This window comes from Pinus tabuliformis, chromosome 7 (assembly GCF_031772625.1).
Source record: "Pinus tabuliformis cultivar Carrire ecotype Pingquan chromosome 7, CPIR1, whole genome shotgun sequence".
In the NCBI taxonomy this organism is placed as follows: domain Eukaryota; kingdom Viridiplantae; phylum Streptophyta; class Pinopsida; order Pinales; family Pinaceae; genus Pinus; species Pinus tabuliformis.
In genome coordinates, this window is record NC_142293.1 from 168,874,359 (window position 1) to 168,898,037 (window position 23,679).

The 23,679-nt window shown below is 37.9% G+C and overlaps 1 protein-coding gene across 3 annotated transcripts in view; it reads left to right on the plus strand.

Moving 5' to 3' along the window:
* The first annotated feature begins 17,137 nt into the window (after window positions 1-17,137).
* Window positions 17,138-23,679, plus strand: part of LOC149246366 (uncharacterized) — a 31,369-nt gene continuing 24,827 nt past the window's right edge. Inside the window, exons 1-2 of one of the 3 annotated variants that reach the window (XM_089457890.1) lie at window positions 17,141-17,291; window positions 17,336-17,524. In XM_089457890.1, the coding sequence (XP_089314016.1) occupies window positions 17,410-17,524 (115 nt within the window). In that variant the 5' untranslated portion in view covers window positions 17,141-17,291; window positions 17,336-17,409. Of the gene's footprint in view, window positions 17,525-23,679 lie in introns of all 3 variants that reach the window. The other 2 variants (XM_089457889.1, XM_089457891.1) reach the window with 2 other exon arrangements.

Genomic DNA, 23,679 nt, shown 5'->3' on the forward strand with positions numbered 1-23,679 from the left:
CCTTCTCCATATCTTGGGATTTAATGGTGTTTGCTCCTTTTGAAGTGTTGGCCGAAATTTGCTCCTGCATTCAGATTCTTCATGACCAAAGTTGTTACAAATCGAGCATTCTATTTCATTTTCAAGAGGAGAAAAGTTATTATAGGAACTTTTCTTGATTCTTGTTACATCCCTTTGATTTCGTGCTTCTCTAGTCATGATGGTTTTGTAAGCAACACATTGAGCAGCCTTGTGCCCAAAGTTATGACATGAAAAACATTGTCCATTAAAGAAGTTTTTGCGATCATAGAATCTTTTGTCATTATTTACCTGTCAGTTGCGGTTTCTACCAATATTCATCCTTGGAGTAAATTGAGTATGATTTACTTGATGAGTAATTTTAGGCCTTTGCTGACAATTGACATACTATTCACTGGTCTTTGCTGCATCAAGATAGCTTCTGGTGGAGGTTGACGGCTTCTGTGATTGAGATGATTCTTCAGTATATCCAAGACCTATCTTTATTAGAGGAGAACGCTGAACTTTGATGATTTCATTTAAAGTTTCTGATCCTTTAGCAAATCTAAGATTAAGAGATTTTGTTTTCTCAAGATATTTTCTTAGACTCACAATTTCACATTCTAGATTTTCATTGTGTTTTTCTCTTTCAGCAAGTTGGTGTGTCAAAGTATCTATGATCATATTCTTTTCTTCTAAACAGATTTTGAGTTTAGTGATTTCTTCAAGAAAACCTTCCTCTTCTAATGCATCCAAAAAATCATCATTGTCATATGCCATGAGTAGTCTATAATCCTGTTCAGTTTCATCTTCATCACTATTAGATAAACCATCACTATCTTCATGTGTATAGTAACTTCTTTTATTCACAACCTGTTTTCTATTGCCTTTAGCATATTCCTTTCCCTTTTCATGTTTATATTTATGAGGACATTTGGCAGCATAGTGACCGACTCTACCACAAGCAAAGCATTTGAAAGGTAGCTTACCTCTAAATCTTCTGGAACCCCATTGAAACTTCTTGACATAATTTACCTCATCCTCTTCTTCTGAAATGTGTCCTGATTCATTCTGCTCTTCTTTTTCTTTTCCCCTTGCTGATGCTTTAAAAGTAGCCTCTCTCATATCTGATGGACCTCCTTTTCTCATTTCAAAGGCAGTCAGGATTCGACGGAGTTGAGTCATTGTAATAGTTTGAAGATCCTGTTTTTCCTCTATGGCAGACACTTTTGACTCAAATTTAGAAGACAAAGATCTCAAAATTTTCCTTTATCTCTTCACCCAGATTATTCATAGAATTAACAATCTCATATATACATAAGAAGTAACTAGCAACACTCTCATCACTATGCATCTTAAGAGTTTTGTACTGAATTCTGAGAGTTTGAAGCTTAGGACGTTTTACCTGAGAGTCTCCTTCGTAGCTTTGAATGATTTTGTCCCATATTTCTTTGGTTGTCTTGAGCTGCATGACTTTGACAAATTCTGATTCTGACAGGCTTCCCAATAATGTATTGACAGTTTTGGCATTGGTTTTGTATAACTTCTTACCTGCAGAGTAGGTAGGAATCGCTGTTGGAAATTGATATCCTCCTTCTACAATTTCCCAAACATATGCTCCAAGCGATTGTAGATAGGCACTGGTTCTTATTTTCGAATATACTAGGTTTCTCCCATTGAATATTGGTGGTCTGATGGTTCCCATGCCTTTGTGATTATTCATCTTGAAAGATCTTCCTTCAAGCGATCAAGCTTCTTCAAAAGGACCTGCTCTGATACCAATTGTTGGAAATAATACCGAGAGGGGGGTGAATTAGTATTATTTGATCAAAAAAAAAAAAAATTTCTCAAACAAATTTATATACGCTACTTCTGTGAAGTGAACTAGCGTGTACATGCAACTATGATTAGAGAAACCAACGTACACCCAAAAAACTTGTGATTTAGACAATTTATCATGTGCTGATCTTTAACCAGTGCATCAGTAACTTATTAAACGGAAGTAAACACAATAAACCGTCACACATAAGCAACACACATGAACACCGAGATTTAAGGTGGAAATCCAATGTGGGTGAAAACCACCTAATGTTGTCATCTCTGTCTTCTTTTAATAATAAGAAAATCTATTTACAATCTTGTATTGGTGCAGACTCATACCAGTACACAGGCACCCACCTGCAGAAGGCTACAACCTTCTCTTGTTTTCCAGTTTCTACTGGAAGGGAGCTGCAACCCCCTAGCTCTTGTACTAGCCAATGTGATTACTAGTACATAGGCACAGGCCTATAGAAGGATACAACCTTATCTCTTCCTTCAGGGACCATGTTTCATAAATTTTCAGACTGGATGCTCATGGTACACAACAATACACATGAAGGCCTCGTTTCATCAAATTTTCATACTAGACCCATCAGACTTTGAAACTTAATCTGCATCAACCAACATTCAGTTAATCTGAACAATCAGATCATTGTCACCAGAACAATATGTTGAACCCAGAAACGTGCATCATCATTTAGAACTAGTTGTAATCTCAAAAATCATGCATCAAAATGTACACGCTACTTTACCAAACCCAACCTACGTGTATATGCTACTTCATGTAATCAAACCTGTGTATACCTTCAAAACTACTGAAACATAAAACTTCTGAATCAAGTTTGTACCAACCAGCAATATACTAACCATCTATTGTCTATTTACAGAGCTTTACACAGGCAGCAGTAGAGATCACCCTTCTCACTTATACAATCAATCAATCAGATACCAAACTCCTTATGCATTCAATTTTACATTCAGATCTAAGAAGACTTCATTGACAGACAATAGTAAAACAACATAACTGGTCAGATAGATCAGTCAGATCTAAAGAAAAAGGTTTTTCTTTTGTATACGCTACTTGGAAGAGTAGAACCTGTGTGTACATGTGCTTTTACCAAGACGAACCAGCGTACAAATCTGCAAATATTGGTTCATAACTTTGTTGCAATTGTGGACTTCAGACAAACCTAGATCATAATATTTAAAGAATAAAACAGGTGTACATAATCAAATCTAGCCCAATCAATATCAGATCATTCAACAATAAGTCATTTTAGGTCTCATGATCCTGATCCAACATTGAATTCAAGGTGCACATAAATATTTCAGATCAAATCACCAACATAGCCCCTGCAACATAAAGTATACTTTAGATAGAAGTATTCCTTAGAAACCCATTCACTTGCACACCCTAGCCTAATGATCTTCTCCTCCTTATATATTTTTAGGCCTTTCTCAATACCTTTGACCAAAACCACTTAGGACCAATACCTTGGACCAAATACATTGGACCAATACCTCGGATCAAATACCTCAGACCAAATACCTCAAACCAAATACTTTGGACCAAAACCTTGATTTTCCAACTTGTATGTGCTTTTCCTCTTGTGAGAGTGCATGTATATGTATACGCTCTTTTTGTTCTGTGTACCAACATGTATATGTCGTTTTGAATAAGTGGACATGCGTATACTTCTTAAACTGCTTTACATCAACCTTTTCCTTCACCTTCTTTATTCTGATCAGTAGACCTTAGTTCCATCTTCCTTTTCTTCTGTAACACTGCCCTATTACCTCTGAATATTCTTGTTGTATTGTGAGTTGCCTTTTATCAAACCTGAATTGACCTGTGAGTGAGTTGCCATCAGGGACAACACTTGTATAGTAGGTCATACATGCATTGTGAGGTCATTGTATGTAGTTGGTGTCATCATGATACAGTTGGTTGTTATGATGCTAATGTGTTGGCTGAGATATAGCAGGAGATGCATATCATCAGAGCAAGGTTGTAGCACTGGACCTCGGGGTAAGAGCAAATCATCATACAAGTTTGTATGGTGGGTATGTAGGTATGTTGGTTAATGGTTGTTATAAGAATTAGGGTTATGTACATGTCTGTCAATCTATGGTTATTGCGGTTACATGTATGATATATGTTAGTTAATCGGTGTGATCATATGTACATGTGTTACATGCGTCAATTAGTCGTGAAGGATAATAACTTTTTGTTATATGAATTGTGATCATATGCATGATGGGTATGGTCATTGCACTTAAGATCTTGATGTTATATGTATCGTGCTAATCTAGATTGGTCTATGCAGATGATTGTGGTTATGATACTTAGGTATGAGTCGATATAATTGTGATATTGTGTCGCACTAATCAGGACTGACTTGTGCAAATGTGATAGCCTCCCCTAAAATACATTGAGGTGTGAGTTTGATTATGTCGTCTAGTTGATTTATCTAACATGGTATGTTTATAGTTTGTTTGAATGTTTGATTAATTGTAGGATATGAGTATGTGTCTATAAGATTGCATGTATGAATGATCTTGTTTTAAGATGTTTGTACTAACACATATGTGCTGAGGCAACGGATATGCACTTGAGTGTAAATGGGTGCTAGTTGTCATTTATGGTTAATGATAGTGAGTTGAATGTTGATTATGATAGGTTGTTAGTCAAGTTGGTAAAGGTTGATTTCAAATTAATAGACATGATGTCTTGATATTTGGAACATGTTACTTGCATATGTGAACAGTTGCAAGGAAACATGCTTACTATTATCATGACAAGATAATAGTTGATTTGCCTATATAATTAACAGTTGGGTGATGTGACAATACATAGTAAGACTCGATTTCAGTAAGGTAAAAGGTAAAAGAAAGGAATTTGGTGAGAATTCCCGTGGTTATGTTTGGAAATCGCAATTCCAATCGAATGAGTGCTTTCCATGAATACAAGAAGTCTTCTTAACCTTGATTTCATCTGACATTATGTGGATATGTGTTATATTAATGAACATGTATTTGATAGGTACATTAGTTAGTTTCTAGTTATAGCAGAATATGTCAAGGGAATTGGAATCCCTTGAGAAATGGCATGGACATGTTTAGTTACAAGGTCACGTGCTTGGCATAACAAGGTAAGGTAACTGGTATGTTATATTTATTTATGCATTGACAATTATTTGTTTATGGAAGTATGATGCAGGGAATTGCATGGAAAAGAGATTTCGATGAGATCTTGAGGAAGGCTCATATTGATCTTTCCCTTGGAATCATTGGGAATTCATGGGGATTGAGTCATGGTGTGTGTTGCTAGTTTTGTGCTTTCAGTGCTTTGGGGTTTGTTTGCGTTTGACTTGCAGTTTTGTTTGTGTCTGGTGTGTTAGGGTCCTATAGATATAGGAGTCCTATATGGTTAATTAGTCATTCATCCCACTTGGATATTGCAAAAAGTTATTTTTTCATTTTAAAATTTGTTTAGCTCATAAAAGAAAAAATAGAAAAGAAAAAGAAAAGAAAGAAAAATAGAAAAAGAAACAAAACAACGGGGTAAAAAAAAATAAAAATAAATAAAAATAAATAAATATATATATATATATATATATATCCCAAAGTATGGGCGCGCTAACTTAAATGTTACCACAATTATTTTATTTAAAGTTTTATTGTTGAATAAAGGCAAAAGGTATGACAAGATGTTTTTGTCTTGTTTCAATAAAGTCATCGCATGTTTCAACAATCACATTTATTCCCACCAGGATCAACAAAGAAGGATGGTTTTCGCCCCCACCAACCCTTCAGGACTTAATGGAAGGGGGGAGTGCGGGTGGGGGGGGGGGGGGGGTGAAGTGGTTTCAATAAAACCCCACCCGACTACGTGTCAGCTCTTGGGAATTTTTGGGGGGTCCCTTCCATTTACCATTTACCACCCCTAACCCCCCAAAAACTGCCATCCCACCCTCCTCTCCGCCATCACCTCCACGCCTTTTCCCTCACACCCGTCTATCATCCCTTCCGCCAGTCGTGTAGCCCCACATCACCTCCTGCCACTCACGTCACCTCCTGCCATACACGTCACCTCCTGCCATCCACGTCATTTGACCGTTACCTTTCAAATCACCCGCCAATTTGTAAATGAACGTTATGCATTAAAAATCCTCCCACCAACTGATCTGTTACAAATAAATGCTCCGCTCTTGAAACAATAATAATTCTGTTATAACACCTATCCCACCAGCTATAAAATCCCTCAGACACCTGTAGATTTTCCCTTTCAAAATTGTTTGGATTGTGCAGGTCAGGATCAAGCCATTGCGAAATTACCAACATGAATTTGTGAGTCATTTCCCTCTACAACTTCAGTGAAACAAGTTGCCTGGTAGATATGTCCTTCAAATTTCTTGTGTAATTCTCTGTTCCCCGATTTCCTCTGATTAATTCCCTATTCCTCCATTTTTCCTCTGTAATTCGAGATGTCTTCACATAAGGGCAAAGGAAAAATGCCTGAAGAGGATCCCCTGGTACCCCCTGTCCCTGATCTTGATAAAACTCCATTGATAGATACCCAATATAAAATTACTGAAACCCAATGTGAATTTGACCTTTATGAGCTCCACAATTGGGAAAAACAAAAATACTTAGACTAGAGTGATGAATTGAGCATATGAGAGTCTTTCCTTCCCCAATTTACCTTTCCCCAAACTCATTTCTTCCCTGAATTCTCTACCTAGTGTCATTTCATATACCTCCTAAGCCAAAAAATAGTGATTGCCCAGAACAATGAGGTTCTATTTTCCATTTCCCCTGAGAGCATTTGCCAAGCCTTGCAGATAAAACCTTAGACCTCCCTGCATCCATTTTCCACTAATGCACTGATGGAATTATATAAGAAACTTACCTTCCCTCAGCGAGCTCACATTTTTGAATGCTTCCTACCTAAAAATTCTGAGTTGCCTAGAACAAACCCACCATATTCTACCTCTATCTTCCCAGAAATGTCAAGGCAGGTGATCTCTATGGTTACTCATTTATTAGGTTATCCTACATACCAGTGGGTTGATGAGGCAGTTTTAGGATTTTAATCGGTTTTTGCAGTTGGTAAAAATCCCTCAATTTTGTTTGATTACAGTCAGTATTTATCAGATATCATACATGAGTAGTTTTTGAAGTTCAAAGCTATTGGTGTTTTCAAACACCAGTTAGTTTGGTTTATTTAATGTTATTTCACTAGGAAGACAGATTCAAGTTTCAATTGCAGAAGATGGACGAGCAGGGTACTCCTTTATCAGTCATTCATTGGACTTCTCTAGTCAGAAGAAATTCAGAGGAGTATACTTATACAGATTTTGTAGATAAGTTCCTTCACACATATTTATGTCTACTATGTAGTGATCTTATGCTGTAGTGATGTTATACCAAGAATATCTCCAGAAATCAAGAAAGTTTTGCACCTCTTAGAGCAGTCAAAGGTTGGAGACTAGTATTTATACTAGAACTATACAGAGATCATAATTTATGGATGTGAGCTCCCTCCTTATAGATTACCAGTCTTTGTGCCAGTAAGAATTTTTGCCTTAGAATATGCTAGACAAATGCTGAACATGGATGAATTACACTTTGTATCAAATAAGAAGAAGGCACAATTTAAACTAAAGGCACAGGTAGGTCCTTATATTGTGAATACCAGAGCAGCAGCAAAGGAAGTGGAGGAAACTTTAAAGAAGATGAATTTCAAACCAAGCTTCACTTGGTCTTATGATCCTTTAGGGATAATTTCGAAGCTGAGGGTTGAACAAAAGAGCACTCCATATCCACATACACCAAGGCCAGAGATAGAGCAGTATGCTAACCAAGAGGAATGGGTAGAGAACACATTACATGAAGCATAAGAGTAGTTGGTCAGTCAATCTTCTTTACAAACACCTATTCCTAAAGACAAATAAATCAAGAGGCCAAGGGAAAGCATGTCCCCTACAGATTCATAAACTCGGGTTGTAGATTTTGTTGTATTTAAGAGAAGGAAAAAGGATCCACAGAACACTACAAAGACTGATAGTAAGATTGATCCTTAGGTAATCACTATTCAAGAAGAATCTTCAGAAGAAAGGGATGCACAAGAGTAGACTACTTTGGTTTTGACAAGAACTCCTACCACCTCTCTCCCATATGTAGAAGAGACAACTGAGTCTCCTATCTCTTCTACCTCTCAGGTTCCACCAAAGCCAAGTATTTTTACAAGGTACAGGGAGATCAAATTGAATAATGAAACTCTCAAACCTTCAACATACTCAACGTTCTGAAAACAAAATGCCACCACTCAACACAGGTTGCTATCTGCATTTGAATCATAAAAGGGGCAGTTTCAAATGGCCTTTTTGGAACCCAAAGTGCCAGCCCCCAGAGGTGTTGAAGATTATAAGGCCTCCATATTTTCAGTTGATACTAAATAGGTTCATGCAATTGATCAGATTGATTTTCATAAGCAGGCAGGTGAGATGATATACTCAACTCTAACCAACTAAGTTATGGCTGCTTCTAAATTGTAGGTTTCTTTAAATAATATGCACTCACAGTTGAAAATTGAGAGAATGTCTTCTCTAGCCAAAGACACCAGGATTAAGACATTAGAAGATTTGGTTGTCAAGCTAGGATATGATCCTAGTAATGTCAAGGCAGCAGAGGAGATAATCAAGAACAAGAATGCATACATTCAAGCTCTCAGGAAACAACTCAAACTTCCAACTACAGAACACCCTCAGGCTAAGGAAGTCACCAGTTTGGAGATGGAGAAAGAAAATTTGTTCACAATAGTAGTGGAATAGAATGCTCAAATCTAGAAAATGGAACAAGACATGGAAGCATTACTGAAAGAAAAAGAGCAATGGGAGGCAACAGGAACATCAACAACAAGAACATTGATAATAGGTATTGTAACCCAGTTAACAACACAAGCATCAGTTTCAGATTCCTCAGAAAATCTAGCTCAATCTTTGGGGGAATTATCATTGACAAATAAAGAAGTAGAGAAATTGACAACAACACTAAGCAAGATGGAAGAAAAGAAGATTAAGGCAGATAATGCATACTTGGTAGAATTGCAAAAGAATTTCAAATTGATTCAACAGATTCAGAAGTATGAAGATCAATCTATCATTATTCAGATGTTGGCAGAAGCCAAACGCAACATTTGGCACAATATTAATGCAAATGTTACAAAGTTGTGGCCATCAATTCAAATTATTTTTGAACAAGAGGAACTGGTCCAAAGAGTTAAAGCAACAGTGGAAAAAACCAAAGTTGATATTGAGCATAGGCCAGAAGAAGCACAAAAAATTATAAGAATGCTAAATTCCAAAAACAAAGATGAGCTTGAGGAGTTGAACATTCAGGACAGGACAAAGACAATGATGGAAGTCAAAAGAGTTTTGACTAAGAAGAATATGATGGTGCAGTTGGAGAATAAGTGTAAAGAACTGGAGCTACAGGTCAGAATATTTAACAAGAAGTTTGCTTTGTTGCAGGAGAAAGGACTTCCAACTCTCAGAAATTATAATGGAAAATTGATTCCATTAGAAAATTACCAGGATACCAATGCATCTAAGTTTGCACAAGCAAAGGGAGCTATCAGTGGAGAATCTTTTCTGGAGGGCCCGCAGTTTGAATTAAACATTCAACATGAAATTCATCATTTGTTTTTTAATAAACCAACTTTTTAGACTTACACTAAGGTAGATGAAAGATTTAGAAACATGGTGAATTTCTCTATCCCAAGTGAAGAGCAATGGGGCCAATTAATGGAGTTGGTCGAATGAGGATAAACAAAAGACCTACAATTTTGACACAAAATAGAAAGAAGGAGCTGGAAAATAGCCACAGTAAGCAACACATTTTCTTCAAATTTTCAACAAACAATCGAATTTGTCCATAACTTCTATTTTCCAGTTCTCTTTCAGAAACATATATAATTTTGTTAGATATTATTTTTAAAACAATTCCTTTTTTGGAATCCTAAGTTAGTTCAATAGAAAGTTTATAAATATTTTGTAATAAGACTTAGTAAGGGTTGGATTATGCATGAAGAAAAGAGTTGTACATTGATGTAAGCCGTGGATTGTATTCAAAGTGATCAATTTATAAAAATACAGAGAAATTTTGTTCCAGGATTCCCATGTCAAGCAATTGGTGATGTGTTCTTTCATGTAAAATTGTTTTTTTTTCTTAGTTCCCATATGTTTTTTCCCTCCTTGTTGCTGCAAGAAGATTACATTTTCTTAAGTGTACTCTGTTATGGCTTGTTAACAATATCAATGTTTTCTTTCTAATATTAAGTATAGAATTCATATGTGTATGCTCTATATTTAATTGAACTCAAATATCATTCATTTGGCCATGTCTTAGCATTTCATGTCATGGACCTGCAATGTATGTTTGGCGACCATGTTGTGTTTCTATTTATGATCGAGCATGGGTATGCCTGCCTCAGGGATGTTATCAACAAAGTTGAGACTCTAGCATTTGAGTTCCTCCAATCAAGCTTCACAGTCATGGTTCCTTCCTCCCATTTTAACCTATGAGACTTTTTGTAATGCATTTCAGCCATCAGTTCCTCTTTTGACCTCATGCATTAGGGGGAATATGTTATCAACCTAATTTCCTCCTTATAATTAGTGTAAATGAGCCTTTATACTGATGACCTATTTTTCCATGCTTGGCCCTTATTTTTAGCTATTTTTATGCATCTTCGTTGGGACCTAGTGTTGATCAGAGTGAAAATACCCTATCTTTGCTGTGAGCCCTTGTCATCCTAGTGAATATCTTCCATTATTGATTGTTTTTTCCTATCGAAGGTTGAGCTTCTAGAGTCTTAATTTACCTATGAGATCGGATTAGAGGATCACGTCTTTGAGTTGGTGTGTGTGCATTATTGGATAAGATTCTTAACTTCTCTTTACCCCAAGCATCCAAATTCATCCTCCTTGAGAGACCTCTAGGCCTATTTATACTAGTGATTATAAAGTGTCATGATAGTTAGTCTTGGAGAGACTGAGAGAACTATACTTTCCTTGACCTAATATCTTAGCCTCATGTGATTAGAGAGCCATTATTGCACTTAGAGGAGGAGGTTATGTTGCAGGCTTAAGAAGATAACTTCATTGATTGGAGGTATACACATTTGTATTGTCATTTATGATTAATAGATCTATGTTCCCTTCCTATATTTGTGATATGTTCATGTTTATTGCTTGTACATGTTTTTTTAATACTAATAAGCCCTCTGCGGAAGGCTATTATGAGTTTGGTTGGTGGTGTATGTGTGCAGAGTCTTGTATTATTACAGGTGGAAGCGAGATCTTCGAGTAGAAGAAAGTTTTCTCTCCATTAGGCCAAGAGAAATCATTGATCTACGAAGGTTCTTGGTACTATCTAAACCTTTCTCTTATAGCATCATGTATGATTGTTGAGTATGCTTGCTTGTGTAGGAAGGAACTAGGGCTAGATCCTTTGATCTCTTTCACAATCACACACACAAATCTAGGTAGATCATTATTTGATCTGCTGGATAAGTCACCTAGCCTTATGTTTCCTCCCCTAGTGAAAAGTGCATTCCATATGAACAAGTAGCCACTGTTGGAGATAACTATGCCTTCCAAGCATGAGCACACTTCAAAACAATGGAGCACACTTCAAAACAACGAAGCACACTTCAAACACTTAGTGGAAATGTAACAACCCTGGTAAAAAAATCCATGTAATAAAAGTTAATAAAGGTAAAATAATAACCATGGTCACGAGACACGTATTCCAAGCTAAATGTTGGGCAAAACATCCAGTGTGGGTGTTCATTTGGTTTATTATGGCTGTGGAAATTGACAAAGGCAATGGCTAAGGCTTTGGAAAGGCAAAGTGGCATTTATTTATGAAAATAATGGAAAATTGGAGAAAAGGAAGGTAAAAGGTCAGAGATTTCATGTGAGGAGGAAAATGAAGAAAATATAGGCCTCATTAATTAAAAGGCTTCTGAGGATTAGTTCACATAATTTTTTTTCAGTTCAATATTGGAGCTCTCATTCTATTCCCTCTCTCTCATACTCTTGGATACTTAGATTTTTCTTGGAGCACTCTTGGAGGAGTGTGCCATACTTGGGATTTGGAGCAAGAAAGTGAAAGAAGAGCAGGAAAGCACAAGAGGACATCGGGATCAACAACTACAACAGGTTTTCCTTGCAGATACCAAGTTTCATGTATGATTTCCTTACTAGTTTTGGAATTCATGGCATATGCAGGTGGTTTCTTGGTCATGATCTATCATTGGCATGGAGGATTTCCTGGATTGACAATGGTTTTTCATAGCCTTGCCATTTCTTGGATAGCCATGGTGTTGTGGGAGTCTTTCCCTTTTGTTTTCTGGTTGGTTCTCATGTTCCTTTGGTTGTGGGTTGAGTTATTAGTTCATGGAGCCTTGGTTGGACAAATGCTCTAGAGCTTGTAACAACTTGGGTTGAGTTATTAATCCTGGAGCCTTGGTTGGACAAATGCTTTGGATCCCTTGGTGGGTTGAGTTACAAGTCCCGAAGCCTTGGTTGGACAAACACTTTGGAGCCCGACAACATCTGTGTATTGAGTTACTAGTCTTGGAGCCTTAGTTGGAACAAATGCTCTTGAGCCCTGGACAACTTGGGCAAAGACCAATCTGGTGATGGATAGTGATGCCCGACTATGAGGTGGAATCACTGGTTGAGGGTTGAGGTGGTTTGGCCTTTGGAAGCCTTGGTTTGATTTTAATGGTTTTTTTTCTATGAGATCCCACATTCATGCTTGGAATATGACACGAGGGTGACTGGTTGAAGAGAGATTTGGTTAAGCCAATCTATGGTCGAGTGGAACGTGGAAGTCCCGAACTTGGTTGGCCTTTGCATTCATCAATAAGATCTCTCTTTCTCCTTGGTATTTTATGGGTAAATATACTTGTTTATATGTGGCTTATATGGCTATTATATCCTTGATATTTTTGTTGGTTATATGCTAGTTATGAATTAGTTTTATGACAATGAAAATGTATGGCTTTCATCATGTTTTGGTTAATCACTGAATGTACAATGAATATATGGCTTAATATATGGTAATGCAATTATTTTGATGAGGCAACAATGCTTCTTAGTGATTCTCAGATAAGTATGAGACCCCTATGCTCAGATATGTTGTTTAAACCTGTAGAATGCATATTTGTGACATGTTTGACGAAATCCTGTCAAGGCTAGTAGGGGTCCAATCAAGTCCTTGTTTAATTATTTTCATTTGTATCATTGTTTTGATGTTACTTTTCATTTCTGGAAGTTTCATGGAGTTCTAGGTAGTGGCCTGAGTCTTGGCCCTGAAAAAGTGGCACAAAATCTGAAGTCACTGGCACAGAACTACCTGGAAAAGTCCCTAGTCGCACGCATGCCTTGCTGTGGGAGTGACTAGAGGGTCCCAGTCGCATGCATGCCCATTTCAAGGGAGAAACTAAGGCTTTAATGCAACAAAATGTTAGTTTGTCTCAGGGGTTGGTCACCTAGATGGGTTAGATGACTCCTAGGGGTTTTATTGCAAGTGTAGAAGTTCAGATTGCTTGTGTTCCATCGGTTCCACTTCCTTAATTGATACATAGGGAGTTAAATCATATCATAGTAACTATTTGTCACATGTTTACCCTGGTTGGTCGGTTACTTGGGTAGATGTGGGAGGAGGTTGTTACAGAAAAAGCACACTTTAGAAGAATAAGGACCTTCTCTCCTCTTAAAAGCACTCTCTGGACAAATAAGGACTTTCTTTCCTTAAAAAGCACACTCTGAGAGCCTGAGCGCACTTCAAAACAACAAGCACACTTTAGGACTATGAGCACACTCCTTCGACTTGAAGAAACGTTCCCTCCTTGAGTGCATAACGCACTCACGAAACATGAAGCTTCATTATTCTCTTAGAGTGCATGGCGCACTCATGAAGCGCAAATCCTTAAAGCGCTTGGTGCAACTGTGAAGCATGAAGCTTCATCCTTCCTTTTGAGCGCATGACGCAGTCATGAAGCCCGAAGCTTGAGCACAGTCCTTCAGCACGAAGAATTGCACCCTCTTTAAGCGCATGAGCACATCTTGAAGGCTTGAGTGTTTCTCCTTCATCTCTTTGGCATGCGCCCTTGCGATGCCCTTGTTCTCTTTGAGTGCATGAGTGCACCTTGAAGGCCTGAAGGCCTGAAGCCTTACTCCTTCATCTCTTCGGAGTGCACCCTTGCGCCCCTTTATTCTCTTTGAGCGCATGAGCGCACCTTGAAGGCCTGTTGTGAGCCTTGATGAGTTTGACCACGCCCTCCTAATCAATCCTTCTTCTTTTAATCCTCTCACAAGCTTATAATGAGTTGATCATTCCATGAACTAAGTAGTGATATAATATATGTTTTAAGACTGATTTTTCCTTGCCATGAATGATCTTCATTCACAGGAGTACTATCTCAACATGAAAAGGAGATGCTTAAGTAGATAGCAAGGAGAAAGCATAAAGAAACACCTGTGGAGAAGAAGAATAAGAAAGAACAATCATGAAGACATGAAGCAAATCATGGATCGAGACAGAAAAAAGACATTGCGTGATGGCTTAGCAGATTCATATATTGATGAAAGACCCTTTGGAGGGTGAAGACGAGCAACAAAGTGGACCTTTCATGAAGACGAAGCATGGATCAAATCTATCATTGAGAATGCAAGATGAAGCAACAAGGAAGGCAACTTGGCATTGCCACCTCATCATGAAGTTCATGTCATCATTGTCAAGTTGTAATTTGTACTAGTGTTATCATAATAATCAATGTGTGTCCATGTGCTTTGCCACATCATGTCGAATGTAATGATGTATTCTCAAGAAAGGACAAAATGTAATGTGTGGAAGTCCAAGAGTCATATGTGGAACATCACGAGTCACATAGTCATATATGGAAAAATATTGTATAAAAGTCCAAAAGTCATTAGAAGTTCAAGAGTTGTTTAGAAGTCCAAAAAACACATTGGGAGTCCAAGAGTCATGGGGGTAATTCAAGAGTCTACTCCAAACGGTGTGAGGTATTACTGAGACTTCACACTGGGGAGACCCCCTGTATGCTGGCGATATCCAACATCGTCAACAAGAGGCTAAGGCATGACATACATGATGGATTTGATATCTATGAAACCTATGTTCCTACAAACAAAGGTTTTCAATTTTCTTTAAGCAATGAAGGGATATTAATACCAACTCTCAAGGAAGGACATGAAGCAAATGAAGGAACAAAGGAGTGGAATAGGTGACAAACAACATATACTAGTGGAACATGAGCAAAGGCACAAAGTGACAACAATGGCAAGGAGCTAATGAAAGTGTAGAGGTGATAACACTAGACATGAGTTAATGAAGGCATAAAGGGACATACATTGCAATGGGTCTAGCACAAGAGAGATGCCATAAACTAGCATTGAACCAATAAGAGCAAAGTATATGGTGGTACTAACTAAACACTAGTGAGGGTATGAGAAGTGATGCTCTTTAGCAAGAGGGCAATGAGGGGTGTGGGAGGTGATGATCCTGGTGGAGAACCTACAAGGGATAGGGTCGATAGGAAACACCATCAAGGTTCATAACTAGTCACTTTGGGTGGCAACCTAAATGAGACATTGGAGGAATGGAGGTGACCATATAACTACATGCTAATAGGGTTATAATAGAGTTAACTATTATCATGCCAATCTGGTTTCCTTGCTCCAAGTTAAACATTTGGTCATTACTTAGATTTATCTTCATTAAACCAACATCCACAACTATTAATATGACCCTTCACTCAAACTATATTGTTCCCTTAAAAAACTTGTTTCACCTCTTACTTGTTAGTTCCTTTCTTTATCCCCATAATTACAAATATGATCACACCTTATGGTCAGAAAGCCATAAGTAGCCATAAATTTTGGGGAAAATATATAAAATCTCACGATCTTTAGGATTTGAGCGAAGTAAATATGATGAGGCTACTTGTATGGTTCTTTTCAACCCCCTATCAAGAAAATCCTCCTCTACCCAAATCACCTTTCTCCCTTATAAATAGGAGGTGAGGGGGAGAGAGAAAGAAGTTTGATCACAAGTAAGGTTATGATATAAAAAATTGTCTTTGAGTATTTGACGGTTTCTATCATTATATATCTTTTGTGCAGACCTCAAAGGATGCATGCTATCTTATGAGGATTAAGACCAAAGGGAAGTTAGTGGAGAGGAACTCCTTTAGAGGGTGCAAAGGTGATTATCAAATGCATGGCATGTATTTTGGGTTGTACTTATTTCTAATATCACATTGCTCATTTGGAGGTTGCCCCCTCGAAGATGAATTTATCCTTTTATAAATGAATTATTGTATGGTGTTACCCTATCTCAAGGGTTTTGAATTTAATACGCATTTGAACATTCTTGGAATATTCAAGAATATATGATTTGTTATTCATCTTAAGCACAATGGTTATAACAAATTATTTGCAAAAATGATAATGCTATTTGCGTAAAGTAGAAATATGATAACTAACCTCAAGAGGTTAATGACTACACATCCTACTTCCTTTAAGCAATCTTCTAACTTATATATATGCAAATTTTGAAAAGTACAAAAGACAAAGGACATCCTTACTTGACCCTTATATTGTACCTAATTTATTTTATCCAACTTTCATTACTCATAACTTTTCATATAACCTTATCCTTGCAATTCTTAACTGAAACAAGACTCAACATTTCCTAATCTCAATCAATTTAAATAAACATATTAAAATATTTATAGAAACAAGGCTCAACATTTCCTAATCTCAATCAATTTAAATAAACATATTAAAATATTTATAAAAGTCTATTATTTTTATCCTAAAAGAAACGAATTTCTAAAATCCATCCAGTAAATAGATAATTGTCTTTACTATTTTCATCTTTTTATTATAATCTTAAAAATAATTAAATAACTTAAACTCAAATAATAACTTTGAAAACTAACACATATTTCTTATGATAAATTTTTAATTACAAAAACTTATCCCTATGTTACATGATTAGGAAACCCTACTTGCCAAATACCAAAAAAATAAAAATAAAATTATACTTACAATTTAGGGATAAAATAACCAATCACATCTATTTTAAAATAAAGATTATACTAAATTGTGTCCAAGTTGGCTTTTCTACGCTGTTTGGAGGAGCCTGGCCAACCCGCACCTCACGAACCAAGAGCCTTTGCCTAAGAGTGGTAAGTCTTAACCCCAAGAGGCAACTAGCGGGAATGCAAAAGATGCATTTGAGCTCCTTGCTTGCATTGGTAGGAAGCAGTGCCTTTGAGAGCGGTCTTTCCACGCCTTGGAGGAAAGGTTCTACGCCTTTAGCGGAGGGCTACTTGTTTGCAGTTGCCAGTTCCAGCTCTCGAGAGCGGAGGTCGTAAGTACGTGTGCGACTGTTTATGCCGCTGTCAGGGGCTGGTCGTTGTAGTTTCGCACGCCAATTTTAGAGCGGAGTTTCGAGCTAGTGGTTAGAACTTTCTCCAGAGCGAAAATGAGCGGAGGAGGTAGCGGCGGCGGAACCTCTGCAAAAACCCCGGCAGATTTTCTCAAATCCATAAGAGGGCGCCCAGTGGTCGTCAAACTCAACTCTGGCGTAGATTACAGAGGTTAAGCATATATATACCACTTCCACCTTTAAATTATGCATATACCACCTTAAAGTTTTGTTTACACTGTATGAGCAGGGATAGTTCAATTGCTACGATTATTTGTTTTATAACGAACATTTGTGCGGTGACTATGAATATTTGTTTTGTAAGGTCAAAACCCTTCAAACCTAATGTATTTGCAGTTTATTTCAATAATGAGAAACAAGGGTTAGGGTTTTTGATCGCTCAAGGTTTGTCGTTAGTCTGCTGGTGGTTACGAGTTCGGTTCCATTGAATTTGCAAATTACGGATTTTAGGCATCGGTGCCTAATAGCGGAGGTCTTTGTTGGACGTGAATTGATGCTTGCGATTTTTATTACACGCGTAACCCTAAATATTCACCAATGTGGTGCCAAGCAATAAATACATATTAACCTTGCTCCTAACAGGGTAAATAATTATAGCTTTTTGGGTTATTGATTTACACCTCTGCACTTGAGAAGGGATGTGAAGTGAGTCTGTTAATTAGAAGTGGAATTAATTTTAATAATTATTTTATGGTCGAAATAGTCAGCCACAGATTTTGCTGCGTAAGATATATGGTTCCAATAAATGTGTCAATTATGTAATTTGCATTGTAACATCAATGTTAGTAGAATGTGATCAGGTTGGAGGGGGTAATCGATCGATTGGTTATAAATATTGTGTCAGGCAATGGGGCTGTGAGGGAGAATCCAGAAGTGTCGTCGGGATGGAAACCTACCTTATGCTATGTTTGCGGAGTAACATTCTGTAGATTATTCCCTGCCTGTGATTCTTTATGTTATTATTTCTTATATATGTTCCAAAGTTACAAAATTTGGGCTCAAGAACGATTGTAAAACTGAAGAGCAAGAGTTTCACTTGGACCTGGTAAATAGTCATCGAAATTCTGACCGAGTAAGGAAGAGAAAGATTTCTATGCCGTGTTTTACAGGGCAATAGCCAAGTATGGTTGATTGAAAAAGGCTTCGTTGAGTTATGGTCAAACTCATAATATTATGGTGAGTTTCAGTGGCAAGTGAGTTAACAATGCACATCTCCTTGAAACCTTTTCGTAACTCCAACACTTGAACAATTTATTTTGGGTTGTCCTCAAGTCGACAAGGCACACTTCCACATCAGCTTGAGTCCTACTAATGTGCATGGGTTGAAGACATAATCTTACATGGATAATTCAACTTCCATAGTTGATAAAAGGAGGAGGTCACTTTGGTGGCTGTGAGTTGCATGTTGTGAGTTTTCTATTCTATGCTGCTGCAATTTTGAGCTTAAGGTTAGATAATTTTGAGTATCCCTGGTTTCAAAGAGACATATGGTCTCCCCCTAGTTAGAAGGGTATGTTTTGATGGAAGAGCTTTGGTTTGTGACACCCTAGTACATCATCTTTTCTGGAATGCAATCAGTCATCAGGCTTAGAGGCCGATTTAGAAATAAATTTAGAGGACAGTTTCAGATTTGTGTTTATTTCAACAATTAGTCTTCATATTTCTAATTTCTGATTTTTATATGCAAATAAAATTTCATATTCTGCTGTGCCCTTCTTTTGGAAATATTGTTATTTTTCTAGGATCTCTATGTGGGGATATTATAGTGGTATTCTAGTTGCAAGACTTGGCAGCCTGTTTGGGTTAACTGAAGAGGGTGGTCATTGATGAACTATGGTTGTCATTGATGTCAACCCAAGCAACACGAGAAGATGCCCCACCTTTGTTGACCAATATGACATTGAAAATCATGGTTTCTTGCATCAAGGCCACGCTTGTTGGATTCTCCTCATCATGCTGATTCTGATGGTATATGGCACATCACAAGGATCCTCATGGTTTGAGAGATATACTTGTTCAAATATGAAAGCCCCATCTCGTGGTCAATAGCCCCAATCTAGTTGATGATGTGGCAACTTTCCTTTGGCTAAGATAATAAGGCTATTCACTAAGAATTACATTCTTATGTTCATGGAGGGTTTCAAATTCATTTTAAATTAAAAGCATGTGAGGGTCTTTTGGCTCTAAGAATTTGAATTTCAAAATTCAAATTGCCCTCCAAGTCAGCCTCATCGCAAAGGGGTTTTTGGCTCCGTCATATTCAAAATGTAAAAATTTTGTTTCCTCCAAACCTCAAGTTGGCTGCCTCTCATGAAAGCCCATCAAATCTATATAAATGTACTCATTTTCTCTCCAAAGAGCAAATCAAGAAATTCCTCTGCCTTTGAAATTGTCTGCGGCCGATGTTGAAAAGTGACAGGTCAGGGATGAATTTCCTTAAATAAAAATCTCATTTCTGACAATTTTGGAGTGACTTTCTAAAATTAGAAAGTCATGTCTAGCATCTCAAGCATGACTTTCCAAAAATAGTAAATCACCTTGCATCAATTGGTAATCAAGTATAGATGTTGGAAAATCACTTAACTTATCATTAATCAATCTTAGTAGTTCAATTTTGACTTAATCATCAATATTATCATTACCTTTATTATTATCCTTATGATACTATGATGTTATTGTTATTAAAAGGAGCTTCAAGTTACCTTACCTTCATCACTTAATGTTAAAATTGGTAATTAAGGCCAAACTCCATGTGGGTCACCTTATTTATGGCAGATGATATTTTTCTTGGATTCCTTTCATCGAGAGGTGTAGGATTGATCTAAAGATGATCCGATTTCGACATGTATTCATGGAGATATGAATTTATTTGTGTTATGTGACTATTCGCCAAGGTTGGCCAACAACCTAATTACCCCCACTCAACCTCAACGTTGCACTATAAATAGAGGTGGATTGCAAGTCATTTTAGACACACCTCTTGTGATCTTTTCCTCTCCACTCGTTTGGGTTTTGGTGGAAGGAGAAGTCACTAAGAGTATACGCTGCCCTAGCTCCTTAACGTTGTCATGGAGGACAACCCTTAACTCAGTCATGAAGAAGCCTTAACACAACCATGGAAAAAGCCTTAACGCTGTCATGGAAAAGGCTTAACGCAATCATGGAGGAGAAGACCTAGACACTGTCATCATGGAGGAGAAGACCTAGACACTGTCTAAAGAGACCTATTCACTGCCCTAAGACATCTAGACACAGGCCCTATGGACGTTGCCTTGGAGGAGGATTATCTCATTGAAGAGAAGCACCTACGCTGCCTTAAAGGAGGCTCCTACATTGTCATAGGAGAGGCTTTAACATAGGCAAGGAGATGCCCTAGGTGTAGTGATAAACTCAGATGTGTGGAGTGGAAATACCCTCGGATAGGGATGCATCAGGGAGTGAGTTTGGGCTCAATACATTCTTGGAATGGGTCTGACTTCTTGTTGACAACCTCGACATAAATGATACGTTAATCTCGGATGACACAGAGCAATATCCTCTCTTGACATACCTGTGATCTGAAGATGGTGTTCTCGGACAAATGGAGCAAAGAAGGCTGATGATAATCTCGACATATGTCTAGGCAGCATACCTATAGGTGCTGTCTTGTCTCAACATCAAACAGATGGAGCAGAAAGGCCTTAAGACCTATAACAATAATCTCCTAAAGATGTTATTACAATCTCTGCATAGCTATAGACTTGGGTGTAGGATCTCGCTGACTAGGTGCAATCATGGATGGAGTAGAGATTCGTATTATAGAGGACCAATTTAGGATGTCCTTCTTGGTGGTTGGCAATCTCGGATGAGGTACAATAAGGTACCTTTATTGCAGCACTGTGATGAGTTGCAGTGTAGTCATGAAGTGCAACACAGTGATGAGTGCAACATAGTGATGAAGTGCAGCGCAATGATGAAGTGCAACATAGTGATGAAGTGCAGCATAGTGATGATGAGTGCAACATAGTGATGAAGTGCAGCATAGTGATGAGTGCAACATAGTGATGAAGTGAAACACAGTGATGAAGTGCAACATAGTGATGAAGTGCAGCATAGTGATGATGAGTGCAACATAGTGATGAAGTGCAACGTAGTGATGAAGTGCAGCATAGTGATGAAGTACAACATAGTGATGAAGTGCAGCATAGTGATGATGGGTGCAACATAGTGATGATGGATGTAGCATGGTGATGGAATCACCTTGGAGAATCCGTTGAAGAATGAGATCTGATAAGTGTGCCTTCACCAGAGTTCAGATCTGCAGTCCTTGTCATTAGAACTATTGTGTCATCTTCATGGTGAAGATCTTAGATGTTCGATCTTCTATCTTGTCAAGTCAAAGTGTTGACTTCTGATATATATGTACTATCTCTCTCTCTCTCTCTCTCTCTTCTGAACTATTTTTTTTTTTTTTTACCACATGGTGAATCGGTAACTATCAAGTTTAATCCACGGGAGACCCAGGATCAAACCTCATTGCTGCCACTATAACACCAAGAGCATAACCAACTACCTGCAAGTCGGGTATGCTAAGATCCTATGATTTTAGCAAGAGCAGACAATATAAGAAGATTTGATCAAGGGTTTATGCACATTGGGGTTTGTCCTTGGCTAGCGCCACATCTTGTGTCCTCTTGTCTTGGCTTGTTTTCTGATGTTTATGTTTATGTCCTATCTACACTTTACTATCATGTTGATGTGATTGCTAATCTGGAATTGATATTGAGTTAAATGGAAAAATTGAAGTAAATTGCTCTAAGCATAGAACATACCTAAAATTAACATGGAATCAGAGCTGAGGCAAAGACAAAGCCCAAGCAAGAGTGAAAGAGCAATCATCGAAGATAGTTGGACAAGGTCAAAGGCTCAATGGGTTCCTCATCCCTCTTCCCGGCTGAAGTCAAGCTTCGTAAAAAGGCTATCATGGATGGAAGATGTCTCTGAATTTGACATTGGAAGAGAAAGAAGTACTGGATTACGTGAAGGGTAAAATCCCTGAGCCTCCATCAAATGCACCGGCTGCTACAAAGAACAAGTACACTAAGGGTGGAAAGAAAGGCAGATGCCTTGCTTGCAATGAGTTTGGCCATTATGCGAAGGAGTGTCTGAATAGAAGGGACACATCACTTGATGATGATAACAATCATTCCAAGGGCATCTTCAATGATCAAAGGAATGATAGGTACAATTGCATAAAGAAAAAAGGAATGCAAGTCATCAAGGAAATGGCAGACTCTTTAAGGAAAGCAAGGAACTCCAGGTATGAAGAATCAAATGTTGTTTCTGATAAGCAAAAGGAGTATTATCTTATATTGGCCCTATCCATGACCTTTCCTCCAGACTCTTTGGAAAATTGGTTTATTGATAGTGGTGCCTCAAAGCACTTCACCGGATACAAGGAAGCATTCTCTAATTTGACATCGGATACAAGGAAGTGCTCTCTAATTTGATAGAGAAGGAGACAATCATGAAGATTATTCTTGGAGACAATGCCACCTATCCCGGAAAGGGTGTAGGGAATGTTACCCTTCAATTGAATCAGGGTAACAGTTCTTTATGTACTTGATCTCAAGAAGAACCTCGTGTCTATGGAAGACAAAGGTTACAAGGTGGCATTCATCGATGGAAAGGTACGTGTTTGAAAAAGGAATTTTCCAGATGCTTTTACTCTTGGGTTCAGGGTTGGCAATTTGTATCAAGTTGCAGGAAGTCCATTGGGGACCATGTCGTGTGACTCATCTCTTCTATGGCACCGAAGGTTTGCCCATCTTCATTATGGGGCCCTACCCGATGTGAGACAGATGGTGACAGGGATGTCTGAATTCAAAGAAGAGCATGAAGGTACATGTTTGAGATGTACCGAAGGAAAATTTACAAGGGGACCATTCCCCTCATGTAATAGCAAGACCACAGATGTGGAACAACCCGAGGGGTTTGAGATTCATGATTGAAAATCTCATGTATGCAGGTGGAAGAAAGCTCTCTATTATTTAAAGCAAGCACCCTGGGCTTGGTATGAGAGGATTAACAAGCTATCTGATGAAGTTGAGATTCACTAGGAGTGAAGCCGATCCAAACCATTGCCTTAAAGTTGTGGATGATAGACCTCTCATTCTGGTACCTTATGAGGATGACCTCTTTTTGATAGGTGCAGACTCACTCATTTGCAAAAGTAAGAGGGAGTTGGATTTCGGATTTGGAATGGTGAATTGCAAGCCCGTGACTACCCCAATGGAGCTTAACTTTAAGAAGTTATGCGGTAGTGTT